This window comes from Typopeltis vanoorti, chromosome 24 (assembly GCF_054136105.1).
Source record: "Typopeltis vanoorti isolate ZY-2024b chromosome 24, IOZ_Tvanoo_1.0, whole genome shotgun sequence".
Taxonomy (NCBI): domain Eukaryota; kingdom Metazoa; phylum Arthropoda; class Arachnida; order Uropygi; family Thelyphonidae; genus Typopeltis; species Typopeltis vanoorti.
This window is the reverse complement of record NC_143572.1, coordinates 70,354,847-70,369,768: the sequence shown is the minus strand read 5'-3', so window position 1 is coordinate 70,369,768 and position 14,922 is coordinate 70,354,847. Positions and strand designations below refer to the sequence as shown.

The 14,922-nt window shown below is 34.3% G+C and overlaps 1 protein-coding gene across 1 annotated transcript in view; it reads right to left on the bottom strand.

Annotated features, from left to right (window-relative positions):
* Positions 1-14,922, bottom strand: part of LOC150093395 (uncharacterized) — a 188,640-nt gene that overhangs the window by 79,062 nt on the left and 94,656 nt on the right. The window contains exons 6-9 of the mRNA XM_090413821.1: positions 13,767-13,842; positions 11,459-11,519; positions 7,133-7,199; positions 4,607-4,841 (exon numbers count right to left, since the gene is read on the bottom strand). Coding sequence (XP_090269947.1) covers positions 4,607-4,841; positions 7,133-7,199; positions 11,459-11,519; positions 13,767-13,842 — 439 coding nt within the window. The remainder of the gene's footprint in view (positions 1-4,606; positions 4,842-7,132; positions 7,200-11,458; positions 11,520-13,766; positions 13,843-14,922) is intronic.

Below are 14,922 nucleotides of genomic sequence, written 5' to 3'. Positions count from 1 at the left end.
ATCTATTACAACAGTTATTCAATTTATTCAAGGAATCTTGCAGACTTGTAGCAGATTTATTTAGAAGTATAACATCATCTGCATAAAGCAAGGAGCTGACATTAACATCTCCAATTTTGACATCATGTTTAATACCACTTTCCTTCGTAATCCGATCCATATAGATAATGAATAAAGTATAACGTCATCTGCATAGAGTAAAGAGTTGAGATTAACATCTCCAAGTTTAATACCACTTTCCTTCATAATGTGATCCATATAGATAATAAATAACAGAGGAGATAATGTACATCCTTGTCTGACACCAGATTTAACAGAAAACCATCTTCCTGTACTTCCTTCAATTCTAACTGCTGACTTACAACTGAAATAAAGACTAAGTATTGCTTGATATAATGCTCCATCGACACCATACAACTATAGCACTTTGAACAGCCTCTCTCTCTTGGCACCTATGCCTTTTCCAGATCTACAAAACTTAAAACAAAGTAAAATATATTTGTTATATTCCAATGATTTCTCCACCATTTGTTGTAATGTGAAAATTTGATCCTGACAGCCTCTATTTGGCCTGAATTCAGCTTGTTCTTCACCCATCTTCCCTTCTACAATCCTTCTCAACCTTTTCTCAAGTATACTTGAATAAATCTTACCAGGAACACTCAGTAGGGAAATACCTCTGTAATTCTCACATTCAGTTTTATTTCCCTTTTTATATGGGTTCTATGAGAGCTCTACTCCAATCATCTGGAATTCGTCCCTCCATCAAGGACTTCTGAACTATGCAGTGCAGTCACTCTAAGACTTTTATACCTCCTTACTTGAGCATTTCTGGTTGCATATCATTTACTATTGCAGCCTTTCCACATTTCAGACTTTTGATGGTTTTTTCTACTTCAAGTATGGATATGTATTCTGGATTGCATGCCTGGTCAGTGTTTTTTTATCACTGTGCTGTCATCACTGCTAGTTTCATTTAACAATTTTTCAAAGTAATTACTCCATACTTCAAGGATATCTTTTCTCCAGTTTTCATATCACCTTTATCATCTCTAATTCCTTTTACAGCACTCCTTCCTCCATTTCTGAGCGTTTTCAACAACCTCCAAAATATTTTGCCCTTTTTGATATTTATTTTCTATATTCTTGCCTAAGTCCTCCCATGACTTTTGTTTAGCTAGTTTTACACAGTGTTTCGCTTTCTTACATTTGTCTCTGTATTCTCTAAGAGCAAAAGCTGACTTATTTGCCAGGAATTTTTGATATGATTTCTTCTTTTCCTTCACTGCCTCTTTAACTTCCTGTGTTCACCATAGAGTTCTGATTTTTCTATTCTTGCAGACAACCTCACCACATGCCTCTCTGGCTGAATCAATCAGGGTTTTCTTCAAAGCTTGCCATTGGATCACCAAGGTTTGGTTCCTGTTCTCAAATTCTTTCATTTTTTCTTGAATAATGTTTGTGTATTTTAGTCTACAGTTTACACCTGAGAGCTGCTCAACTTTTATTTGTTTTAAAACTTTCTTACGTTTTTGTTTTCAGTACGAAATTCAATTTTATCCTGCTCAAGACTAAATAGTGATCACTTCCAATTTCAAGTCCTCTGTACACTTTGGTGTCCTGCACCAGGGAGAAAACATCACTATCGACAATAACATAGTCAATGAGACTTTTCTTATACCTTGCCTCTTCTCTCCATGTAAATTTGTGCACATTTTATGTTGGAACATTGTGTTAGTAATAACCAGTCCATGTCCTGAGCAGAAATCCAAGAGGTATTTGCAATTATTATTAGCTTTGCTCTTTTCTCCAAATTTTCCCAAAATATTTTGGTATGTCTGACAATGATTTCCTACTCTGCTATTTAGATCACCAACAAGGACCAACTTTTCCTTTTTCATTGTGTCAGTTGCTTTCTCTAAAACCTCAAGAATTTCCTCCACTTCTACCTTAGCAGAACCTTCTGTGGGACCATAGGCACAAATAAGTCTCATTGTCCAATTCCCCATTCTGATATTTGCCCACACTCTACTTGATATTGCTTGCCATTCAAGAATATTAGCCTCGTATTTTGTGTTCAATATTATAGCTACACCTTCTTTTCCCTGATTGTCATTGCCTGAATATAACATTTTGTATTTATTGCTCAAAAAAATATCACCAGATTTTGTCTTTTTTGTTTCAGTCACCCCTGTTATGTCGATCTGGTACTTATCTAATTCCCCAGCTAGCTCCATTTCTTTGCCATTCAGGCTTCTTATGTTCAAGATAGTACCGATCTTGAACTCTGGTGACGAGTTGGGGTGTCTTTTAGGATTTATTCCAGTAGCTGACTTTTGACTGTTCGTCCTGGTTCCCTGGCAAAAACAATGTGGGCCTTGTTTAATGGGTGATGCTCCAGTTGGCATGAAATTCTCTCATGTTGTACCATAATACAAATAAGAATACAATTTGGCCTGCTAAATCCTATATTGCCAGCCCATGCTCGGTCGAACAGTATCCAGGTAGATACCTAACAGGGTGCACCATGAGAAAGTGAGGATTGGACATTAGGTCAGAAGCCCTGGTTAGTTCTCCGCATTCCTTTAAAGGAGATGTGGAGGTCTCCTTTCAGCTATACAGCTTTGACCCTTATGCACCCCGTTTTCAGTGTTTTAATGTTTTTTTTTTTTTTTTTTTTTTTAAATCTTTGAGAACAATTTACCCATGTATCCCTGGTTGAGTCAATGAATGTTTTCATGTTGAATTTTGGAAGTAAGATTTGGTTCCTGCTTTCAACCTCTTTCATATTTTTTATTTTTTACCCCTTCAATAATATTTGTCTTTCTTAATGCTCACTTGTGAAAGATGCTTAACTTGGACTATTTTTATAATTTTTTTTTTATTTTACATAGTCTTCTTTTCAATATAACATTCACTTTTATTCTGCACAAAACAAAACTAAACAGTGATCACTTCCTATTTCAAATCCCTCATATTCTGAATTAATGTGAAAACATTACTATCAATAATAACACCATCAAAAAGACTTATTCCATGTGAATTCATGCACATCATTATGTTGGAACACTGTGTCAGCAATGATTTCCATGTTCTGAAGGAAATCTAGTAGGTACTTAACATTTATTATTAGCTTTACTTTTTCTCCCAAATTTTCTCAAAAACATTTCTACATATCTGGTATTAAATTTCCTATTCTGCATTTCAGATCTCTAACAAGAACATGCTTTTCCTTTTTTTGCTATGTCAACTGTCTTCTCTAAAAGACTCAAAAAAAAAATCTTCCATTTCTTCCTCAGCAGAACTTTATGTGAGACTAGAGGTACAAATAAGCCTAATTTTTCCTATTTCCCATTTTGAAATTTGCTCAGACTAATTTTCTAGAAACTGATTCCAAAAGTTTATCTTTTCGTATTTAATGTTGAATACTACAGCTACTTCCTCTGAATATAGTATTCAATTATTATTTAAAGTATCTCATCTCGTTTTGTCTTCCTCAATCTCATAACATCAATTATGTCAATGTGGTACCTCTCTAATTCTTCTGTTAGTTTCACATATTTTCTGATGGTGTCTATCTTCAATTCTGCTGCTGTCTAAGTTTGTTTTTCCAGTAGCTGCATTTCAATGTTCATTGTGGTTTATGACAAAAACAGTGGGGACCCTTGTCAAACTGGGTGATGCACCATCTAGCATGACATACCATTATATGTTGCACATCATTTTCTTTTGTGATTTAATCCACTCCAATTCAGAATTTTAATTTCCAAACTACCCACATTCATTTATTATCCATTTGAATACCTATTAATTAACTGGGTACACTGGGAGAGGGTGAGAAATGAGCATCAGGTCAGATGCCTCAGTCAGTTCTTCGCATTCCTTAAATGATACGTGTTAGTCTTTTTTCCAGATATCTAGCTTTGGCCATTATTCAGCTTTTATTATATAGCTGGTATTTGCTAAAAGCTATACTCACATCATTTAGACCAGGTTCAGTTTTTCTGAAAGAATCTCCATGTGGCTGTGCTGCTAATACAATCAACTCTCACTATAGCAAACACAACTGTAACAAGTCAAAAGTACTACCTCACTCCATAGGTACAATGCTATACTAAAAATAAAAAATAAACCACTACAGCAACTATCTACTATAGCACAATATTCCACTGATTTCTAGGAGTGTGTAATGAGCGTCAACAGTATATGAGTTTCCTTCAAGATTTCTCATTAGCATGTTTGGCTCAATGGCCTGTCACAACCAAGTAATTTCATAGCTTACTTGTCTGACCACTTGTAAATCCTATTTGTGCACCCTACTATGTCTGTCAACTGTAGGTACTTTCTGGCCAGTTTGTCTGTTTTGCAGGAAGAAATTCCTGCTACTTTCATATTAGACTAGCCAGTTAACCTTAACTTGAAAAGCCCTTATTTAGAGCTTTTCTATCAAAGTGCTTTGTCATTCCTCATTTGTTTTATATATATATAACTAGTAAAATGTTACTCAGATTATAAAGGCGTTTTTTTAATTCATTGGACTGCCTGTTAGGATTATTATTATTATTGTGAAACTGAGTAATGATTACACATCAAAATCCAAGCTCACCGTAGATTTTTATCATTATCTGAATCATCCTCATCTGATATAGGAGGCAGTACTTGCTGTTCTCTCTCCTGTTCAATTGGTTCTGCAGGAACAGCAACTTCTTCTTGTCCTTCAAGTCTTTCTTCTTCTTCCTCCTCCTCCTCTTTATCTTTAACCCTTTCTTCTTCCTCAGCTTCTTCTTTTTCATCACTATCTTGCTTTCTCTCTTCATCCTCATCCTCAGAATCAGACGTAACTAACGGAAACATTAATACTTTAATGTTCTGGAAGATTCTAATAATCAAAGTATAAAAATAATTTAATCATTGGGAGAAATTTTTTTCTTCTTTTTCTTTTTAATAAAATGCAAGAAAATAACGTAAACAAAAAATAATGAAAACATGTAATTATCAATTTAAAGAATAATAACCAAGTTGAAATGATATATTTTTAGCCTGTTTATGAAGTTGTTAAGATGACTGAAGATTCATAAGAATAATGGTTGTGTAAGTTTCTATGAAAATCTCTGATGCCACATTAAGCCCTAATGAGGAAATCACAAGAGATCTGTTTTTTTTTTCAGCATATTCATGGTAAATAATCAATTGAAATTATGGCTAGGCAGAATGTGGCGCTATCTGAATTAACAGCTGAAGCAACTAGGCTATGAGGCCAGTGTATCATGTCTGTAAATTATCTGTGTTCTTCTGGCTGGTTTGCCTATTTTGCAAGATGAAAACACTACCACCTACACATGTGACTGGATAACTCACTGTCAGATGAAATGTCTATAGTTGAGCAAATAGTCATGAAGCCAGAATGCCATGTCTGTTAATTGCATGTGCTCTCTATCCATGCCACTTTTCAAAGGTAAAAACCAGAGTTTCTGAGAAAGTAAAACCATGCCACCTGTTTACAAGACTCACGATATTATGAAAGTTTCTATTCTTCATACAGTTCCATACACCCTGAACAGGATTGAAACCTAAGTCCTTTCCACTCAAATTGTCTTTATGAATACACCTGTGCTTACATTGGATATAGAGACTTTCGACCAATAAGTATAATTATAAAATAAACTGTGTTTTATTTGGTCATAAATGCAAAGATAATGAAACCAACTAGTTTCACGACTAATACTTCTTCTTCTTCTCGGTTAAAAATACATAAGAATAAATGCAATAAAGACAAACATGAACCATAACATTACTAAAAAACAAACCACATAGGAACTGTTACAATATAAGCAGAAACAAACCACATGGAATGTGAGAAGTGGCATGACTTAGCTATTTCAGCATCTTAAAAGTTGAATCTAGAATATGGAAAGATCTGATCAGCAAATTCCAAATATCATATAGGATTAATCATTGGTTCCTATTAGGCATACCTTGTGGAAAGATGGCCATAGTAGATTCTTTTATGTTGTGAGCAGTAAAGTTGTCTTCTATGTAAGGCATGGAGCTCATATTCTGCTCAAGATTGTGGGGTGTGTGGCTAAAATGAATAGCTATGCCCAAGTTGTCTTCTCCATTGCTGAAGTTTCCAATGTGTCTTTTCTGTCTTATTTCAAAATTTCTAAATGACTGGTCTATGTAAAAAAGACCACAAGAGTATAGCATATTATAGACCCTAGGATGTTTGTAGAAGGGAGTTGTGGTCTTCAGGTGAATGAAGTAAACCTCGTATATTCAAAATAGGTCTGAAACTATAATGAATCATCTTGATGTCATGAGCTTTCAGGAGACTAGCGATTTTGATAGAAACTCTATCAATCAAACTGAAATCCTGTAGTGAATGTCATTTCAATGGTATTTTAGTTTCTTTGAGATGTGGAAGTAGTGGAAAGGATCTAGAGGCAAATGACCAAGATGATGACTGGTCCATGGAAAACTCACTATGGGAATAGATTGAGGGTTTGTGAGTTGAACAAGTTGGTTGATAGGCAAAAAAACAGAGGGAATGTGATAGGAATATTCAGGTTATTTACCAGATTTATAGGATTGATGCAGGGGAAATGGTTCAGCACTTGGCTAAAGCAGACAGAACAAGAGTTCATCCCTAGAAATTGAGTATTGGTGTTGAGAACTAGATTTTTTGCTTGGAGAATAGTGACTAAATGGAATGGGTTGCCTGAATCAGTTGCGGTTGCTTTGCCTGTTAATGGGTTCAATGGGATATATATTATGTGAATAGTAGGGATCTCCCACAATGAATCTTTGGAGGTACCCGTATAATAATATGTATATACAATTTCTAGAATGCATATTCTATTCTCCCTGACATACTGCATAGCAGGACTTTATCAAATGATAACAGAGGCTTGATATTTGCATTACTTCAATATAAATTACTCAGTAAATCATTTAATTAGTAGTTAAATACATTTCAAAAAGAATTCTATGACAAAGTTAAGAAAATGCAATGTATAAAAAAAGTCAGTGCCAACATGTTTGCATTATGATAATTATAAGTTTTTAAGACTGCAATTAAAACATCCAAACTTAATATTAAGCTCACTGCAAACATAGATGTTAATATAATTACTTTTGGTATGCTTCCTCTTCTTATCCTTCCTTACTTTTATTGCAGCTAGATCTTCTTCACCAAATCCCTTATAACAAATAATATATTGAGATTTGTATTTGATTTTACTATATTTCATGTTATCTAATGGAAGGAAGGAAAATAAATCCTCAAATATAAGACAAGACCTTTTTGCTTTCATTTGTCTACATAATTTTAAACTTCATTTTAAAATCATATCTTTTCAAATAAAACTTAAAAGAAAATCAGCTCACTTTACCTATAATCACCCGGCATTTAGATCAATGGATTCATGATTATCACACTGTATTAAATAGACTGTGTTTCTGAAGTTTCATAACTGCACTTTTTGTATGTTTATCTGTAACTGAAAGAGTAGAGTCAAACAATCTTCCTTGAGAAGATTGTTTTTTAGCATTCAAGAGTACAGTTATGTCAGTATTATCATCAGTGTAGTTGCAGTTTTTCTTCAAAATAAATAAGAAGATGGGCAGGAAAGGGAAAACAACTTCTATAATGTAGTATTTTGTATTATTATTTGAAGGAGGCCACATATCACCTGTGTCTATTATCACTTTTCTTGTATTTATTCACACTATCTGCACTCACCACATCCAAAGGCAATACATTCTAATCATACACCACCCTATGAGAGAAAAATCTAGCTTTCATCCCTTTCCGGACTGTATTCATTCTCAGTTTCCATGGATACCCTCTCATCCTTTCCCCACCCTCCATAAAATAATAATAAAAAAAATTATCTACCGATATCCTGTATGCTTTCACAAGTTTGTAAGTCTCAATTATATCACCCCTTCCTCCTATTTGTTAGTGTTTGCAGTCCACAAATTCTCAGCTGGTCTTCATAATCTATATTTCACAATCCTCATTTTTAACATTCTCTGCTGTATATCAGCATCACCATGGAGACCAGACATGCACAAAATAGTTCATGTAAAGTTGTATGAAGGCCTTGTAAAGAGACAAATTGACTTCATTAAACATATGTGTCAAGGTTCATTTCAGCATTGTAATTATCCTCTGAGTTGCATTTGCTATATCGTCTATGAAAACAACTTCCAAACTACTAAACTCCAAGATCCCTAGTAATTTCCTCTAGTATAACATGATACTGGATATATCATTACACCAAAGTGCATAATTTACATTTATTAACACTAAACTGACAGCTATTTTCAAATGTCCACAATTTCAGCCTATTTAAATCATTCTGCAAGCACTGCATATCAGCCACATTCCTGATTAGACACAAAGATAGATACACATGTTGTCTATCTTTGCATCACCAATAAACATTTGATCCATGTGGTCACCCTAAATCTTGGAAATTTGCTTCTACCATATAAACTATTTTTTGATATCTGTCAGCCAGCCATCCTCTTATCCAAACTAATAGAGTGTGGCATTTAGTTCATTCCAACAGATGATTAAGTGTATGGTTAGTAACAGGAGAATTAAATTTCCAGAAACAGGGAAGATTTTGATAGAGAATTTGGGAATGAGAACATTTTCTGAAAAGATGATTCCATGAACTTTGAGTAAACATCAAAAGCAGCAGTGGCTTGATGCTTGTTCCGATCTTTATTCACAATTGGTAGCTTCTGATAGTTATTACTAGTGATAAAACTTGGTGTGTTCAGTACTCCAAAACTAAACACCAAAGCATGCAACAGAAAACATTATTTTCACCAAAACCAAAAAGGGCACACATCATGATCACAGATCAAGATAATGTTTGTTTGTTTTTTCGATCACAGACATAATCCATTTCAAATTCAATAAACAAGGAGAAATAAGTGAACCAACATTGTTATTATGAAGCTGTTCATGAGAAGAAACCAGAAATTTTTACTGAACAATTGGATCATCAATCACAACAATGCCCCTGCAAATGATGCAATACCTGTCTGTGAGAGCCTGGCTAAAAATCAATCACAAAATTGGACTATACTCTGTATCCACCAGACTTACCCCTTGTGACTTTTGGCTGTACCTAAAACTGAGGAATGCTTTCAGAGGATGCAGTTTTTCTGACATATCTGACATCCGACATCATATGGTGACAGTAATAAAAAGGATTCCAGAAAACTGCTACGTAGCCTACAACTTAGAATACTACAGGCAGGCAAGAATTTCAATATTACGTCAAGTTAAGATTAGCAGAGACTATGCATTGAATACTCCAACAGACTTAAATGGAAGAGAGTTATGAAACTACACAGAGTTCTTAGATGACACTAAGTGTCATCTAAGCATTGATGCACAGGATTACTTCAAAGCAACAACAGCCACTAGTTTACAAGAAAGCAATTATAGTTTTTATGTATCCATCCCGTGAATTTAATTGTCACACCTTGAATCTTTCAGTGTGCAACCATTTGAAAGATATGTAACTGTCAAATAGTTCATTATCTTTTTCTATCTATAGAAAGCCAACATACTAGAAGATACATGAACAGTTCCACCATCACCCAGACGGACAATGCAATATTCTTAAAAACCTGACGCAGAGGGCTCTTGCCAGAGAACTCAACTATGCCACTCTCTTTTAACTTTTCCACAGCTGCTACGTAGCCTACAACTTAGAATACTACAGGCAGGCAACAATTTCAATATTACGTCAAGTTAAGATTAGCAGAGACTATGCATTGAATACTCCAACAGACTTAAATGGAAGAGAGTTATGAAACTACACAGAAATTATTACAAGTCCAACAGGCTTAATGGAATCGGCATAAGTAATATGGTTTCATTAAAGTTTAACAGTAACAGACTACCTTATACCTAGCCCTAGAAGGCATCAACTATGATAAAAAATATTTTTCCTTTTAATCTGGACTGTTTCTACATTTACTTAACAATAAGTGCCTTATGTTTCTATGACAAATGATTTTGGTATCTGAAAATGATGGATTGAAATCCAAGTATGCTTCAGCAAGCTTAATAAACAAACATATCTGGTATTGTGAGTCAATACAATAAAAAGTTAATAGGCAATATGCAAGAACATGTAAATGGAGATAACCTAAGATGGAATCGCTAAAAAAAAAAAAAAGAGATCAATGATTGGCAAAGAAAGTGAAGTAAAAAAAAAAATAATAAATAAAAAAAGGCCTCAGATGGATTGAAATTGTTAGTTTCGATTTTCATGTACCTTAGAAAAGAAGATGATTCTACTACTGGAACCTGACATACAATGGGTCATTTAGAAAATACCAACTTACAAACAAACCTTAATTGTACTGGCATTCAAAGCATTCTGCATATTCATTAGCAGTAATTGTGATATGGTCATTTCAAATGCAAGACCAAAATAAATACTACACAAATTCCTGGTAATTGTGTCATGAAGCATTTGTCTTCTACCTCGCCAAAGTTTATAAATTTCACATATGTTTCAGAACGAAAAAAATTAAATTATATTCTGTTTTAATTTTTTACCCAATCATAAGCAACCAATGTTTGCACGCTAAGTATTTTCACCACTAGGTTATTTCTTGTGTACATTTTTGTACACAAGAAATATCCCACTGATGAGATACAAGAAATTTCTTGTCTCTCATCAGTGGGAGCTAAAACCAAGGAGATACTGAAGTTAAATCAATGCAGAATCATAAATTTTCCATATACAAGTAATACAATGGTGTATTACCATATTATTAAAGTATTCTGGATCAGAGATAGTTACAGAAAGTTTTTCACTAGCTTACAAAGTAAATTATAACATGCAAGAAATTATATTCTTTTAATCCTTTACCCAAGCATAAGCAAACATGGATTGTAAGTGCAAGTTTGTTTGCTTGAATATAATTTCTTGCCTATAATACTTTACTTTGCAACCAAATGAAAAAACTTTCTACAACTATTTCTGACACAGAGTATTTTAATGATATTGTGATACATATTGTATTATTTGTACATGGAAAATATATGATTATACATTGATTCTTCAATATCTTCCTGGTTCTAGCTCTTGTTGATGAAATATTGTCATCAATAAAGTTTGAAACTAGTCTGGGTATAGCAACATCCCCATATATGCACAGCAATATGCATGTCCAAAAGGAAGTGAGCCGTACATTTCTGGAATACTAAGGCATGTGAAGTCAACAGCTACTACACACAAGTAGCTTAGTTGTGAGGATACTTTGCATGCAAACTCCATCATCATCAAATTCCTGACAAGAACTATTAAGGGGTATACAAGGGTGTGCATGCAAACTTTGTTTGCTTAAAGTTGGGTAAAAGATTGGAAAGGAAAGTGAAAAAACTTTCTACAACAGATTTAATTAGAACTATACTTACTTCAAATTCTTCATCTTCATCACTTGCTCCAAAGATGTCAGCAATCAATTCAGCTTTTGACCTAAAAAAAAATTAATTTTCCCCATCATGAATTTTCATCTTCCCAGATGAGTTAAGATTTCATTTATAAATGAATTTGCTATTAACTTTCTATCACAACAGAGAAAGATATATAAGTATTTGTATGATGCAATGTAAACCATACACAGATATATTCGAACAGATATATTCGTTCAAGTTACCATTCTAATTTGCTGGATAAATTACTTTAATACAGTCATGTTTATAGAAGCTACATTGCCATAAATATAATTTTTAGTAGTTAAATGGTCAGTTTCATTGGTTTCTCATTAGATATTTCATTGTATTACATCTATCATTCCCATGGTGTATTATACATAATAAACAGTGTGCCCATTAAGTAATGAGACTGATTTTTTACAGGACAGTTCTTGGAATAAAAGTAACAAACATGTTTATAGTTTTGACCGCTAGAGTGAGTTGTAATTGCAGGTGCAATTTTCAAGTCAAGTGATGATGCAGCAGTTTTTGAGTGGCAACCATTGAAGTACTCTTACTTCAATGGGAGTGTTTGAGTGGAGCATGACAGAAGTTGTGTCATGGAGCAGAGAGCTATGATAAAATTTTACTGTAAATTAGGAAAAACTGCTACAGAAGTGTCCCAAAACCTAAAAAAGTTTATGGCAAAACTTTTTTAGGTTTTGGTTTTTTAAACAATTTAGGTTCAGACAAAACCTAAAACTTTTTTTAGGTTTTGTCTGAGCTGTGCACAGGTGTTCTGCTGGTTTTCAATGTTTAACCTCCCTACCGGCCGATGTGGATAAAATAGTGACACCAAATTGCACTTCTTATCCATGTTATTCAATGGGTGTTAGAGCTTCGTATCCAGATTTAGCTGAATGTCTATAGACGTCGTGGCCGGTTGGGGGGTTAAAGAGGGGAGGAAGTCCCAGGAGGATGACCCATACTACAGCCAGTTTCTGTGCAGACAAATGAAAATGTGGTAATGCACTGCCTGTGAGGCAGTTTCTGGCTTCATAGTCGATTTGTGCGATCAAACTTCCCTCTCACAATTCGCCAGATTTGGCTCCCACAGACTTTTTCAGGATGACTCTGCCCCTTGTCACAGGGCAAAAAGTGTAAGTAATGCTATTATAATCATAAAGTATGCCTTAAAAGGGAAGCGCTTCGGCGACATTGACATTGAATGCTGTGTGACCCAGAGACTGAAGGAGGTTTCTATTCATGACTTCCATCATGGCTTCAAACACCTATATGATAGATGTAAATGTTGTGTGGAGTTGCAAGGAGATTATTTTGAATCTGTGTAATTGACAGTTCTAAATAAGTTCTTTGTTTTGATGTAATAATTGTCTCATTACTTAACAGGCACACTGTCTAGTTGCTGCTATTGCGACAGAATTTTTTAATACTATAAACAGACAGCAAGAGCTAGTTTTCTTCATTTTCATGCTGAGATCGCTATGGCTAGTTATGTGTAGTTAACACCTTGCAGAAAAAGTGTGACTCAAGCTTTGAATAGAGAAGGCTGTTCCTCTCGTGAAGGGCGCCTTCTAGATTTTTATCTTCTATTGGTTGTACATCATTTGAGACAAATATTTTCAGATAAATCTACAGGTCCCCAAATACATTCCTATAACCCTTTCTCCTCCTCCTCCCTAAATGGAACCATATTCTCTTCTCATTCAAATCCCCACAGTGGCATACTACAACAACAGCAACCGTTTTTTAGCTTCGCTGGCACCTCAGTCATCTGTACATGCTTCATACTGCCAGTATAACTCAATGGTGCTCTTAATTTTTCCCAGCACTTAATCCTTAACACTTGCATGTTAAGGATTAAGTGCTGGGAAAAATTCACAATAAAAGTTTAATGGAGTGAAACAGCACTAGGAAGCGATTAAAAGAAATATTTATTTAATGCTTCCAATATTTTGTCTCAGTTACAGAGACATTGTCAGGGAGTACAAAATGAGACTTTTAACACACACACACCTTTGGGCACCAGACAGAAGCCTAGATTGTAAACTGGGGTCTCAAAGTATTATATATATATATATACATACATATATATAAAATCAATAAAAAATAGAAAATAATTCTCGGCCCACCCATAGTATGAATATATGGTTTATAAATAAAATTTTCACAAATTCCCCATAAAATAGTGAATACTTCAGAAGAATTTTTTAACAGAACTGTTTCTTAGTTTTAATATGTCAGTCTTTTGATGTATAATGAATAATAACGATAGATATAGACTCACTCTTCGTTTTCACTTTCGCTGTCACTTTTTTCATCATCGTCGTCATCTTCATCACTTTTGTCATTCATATCTGAATCTAAATTAGAAAGGGGGAAAAAAACATTGAAAAGCTAAAGCAGCATTTCTCTCAAACTGAGTATCACATGATATTTCTGAGGGTCCAAATTTTATTCATTTTATTTATGAAATAAATAATTTATTATTATTATTTATTTCATTAAATTATGTTAAAGCGAAAACTAACATTTTTATAGACATTGCAGTGATGGCAACTTGTGTAATACAGTGTTACAAGATTCACTGCATCACTGATAGGAGATCAACTGACTACTGAATAATCAAATTGTGCAAAAGAAGAGAAGGTGGACCACTAAGCTTGTTCTTTTTTCCCAGCATGGTATCCATGATGTGCTACATGGTTGTCCACACAGAAGGTGGATATAAAAAACAAATTATCTCTTTCCCATACAAGTTGTCACCAGTTTTCCCCACTTAAACAGTGGGAAGAGAGAGGGTGTGCAAAGACAGTTAAGTCTATGGCAGTGAATGTTTGGGTAGGCATATGGAAGGAGGTGCTACTGCTTTTGTTTAAATGAGAGATTACTGTTATCAAGCACATGTTCAACGATCATCTCTCCGATGTTAGTGTAAACATTATCCCACAGTGTTGTGTCCATTTAAATCCCCCATTAAAAGTACATGAATGGTAACTGCAAAATGAGGATATGAAGGTCATCCTGTGATATATCTGAACTAGGAGATAAGTAGATGCATGTGGCATACTGTAATAAGATCTCCAACTGAGAGTGTGACAGCAACTCTTCCATGCACAGGTCCATCCCCAATTCTATCCATAAGGATTACATTGACATTTTGTGCTGCAGGATTTTTACTGGGTTTCAGGTATGTCATCTAGGTGATATACCTGAAAGCACACCAGTATTTTTTATAGATAAAAAATAATTTACCTATTATTTTATTATAGTAAATTATTTTTTAAGTAAGTGTGGATAACAAGCATCCATTATTTCTTCCTCCTTAGGAAAGATATCCAACATATCAAACCACCAGGATACTTAGGTACATTTATGGTTTTATTTTCTTGTGTGTGTGTGTGTGTGTGTGAGGATACAGAAATGTTCATCTTGTCTATTAA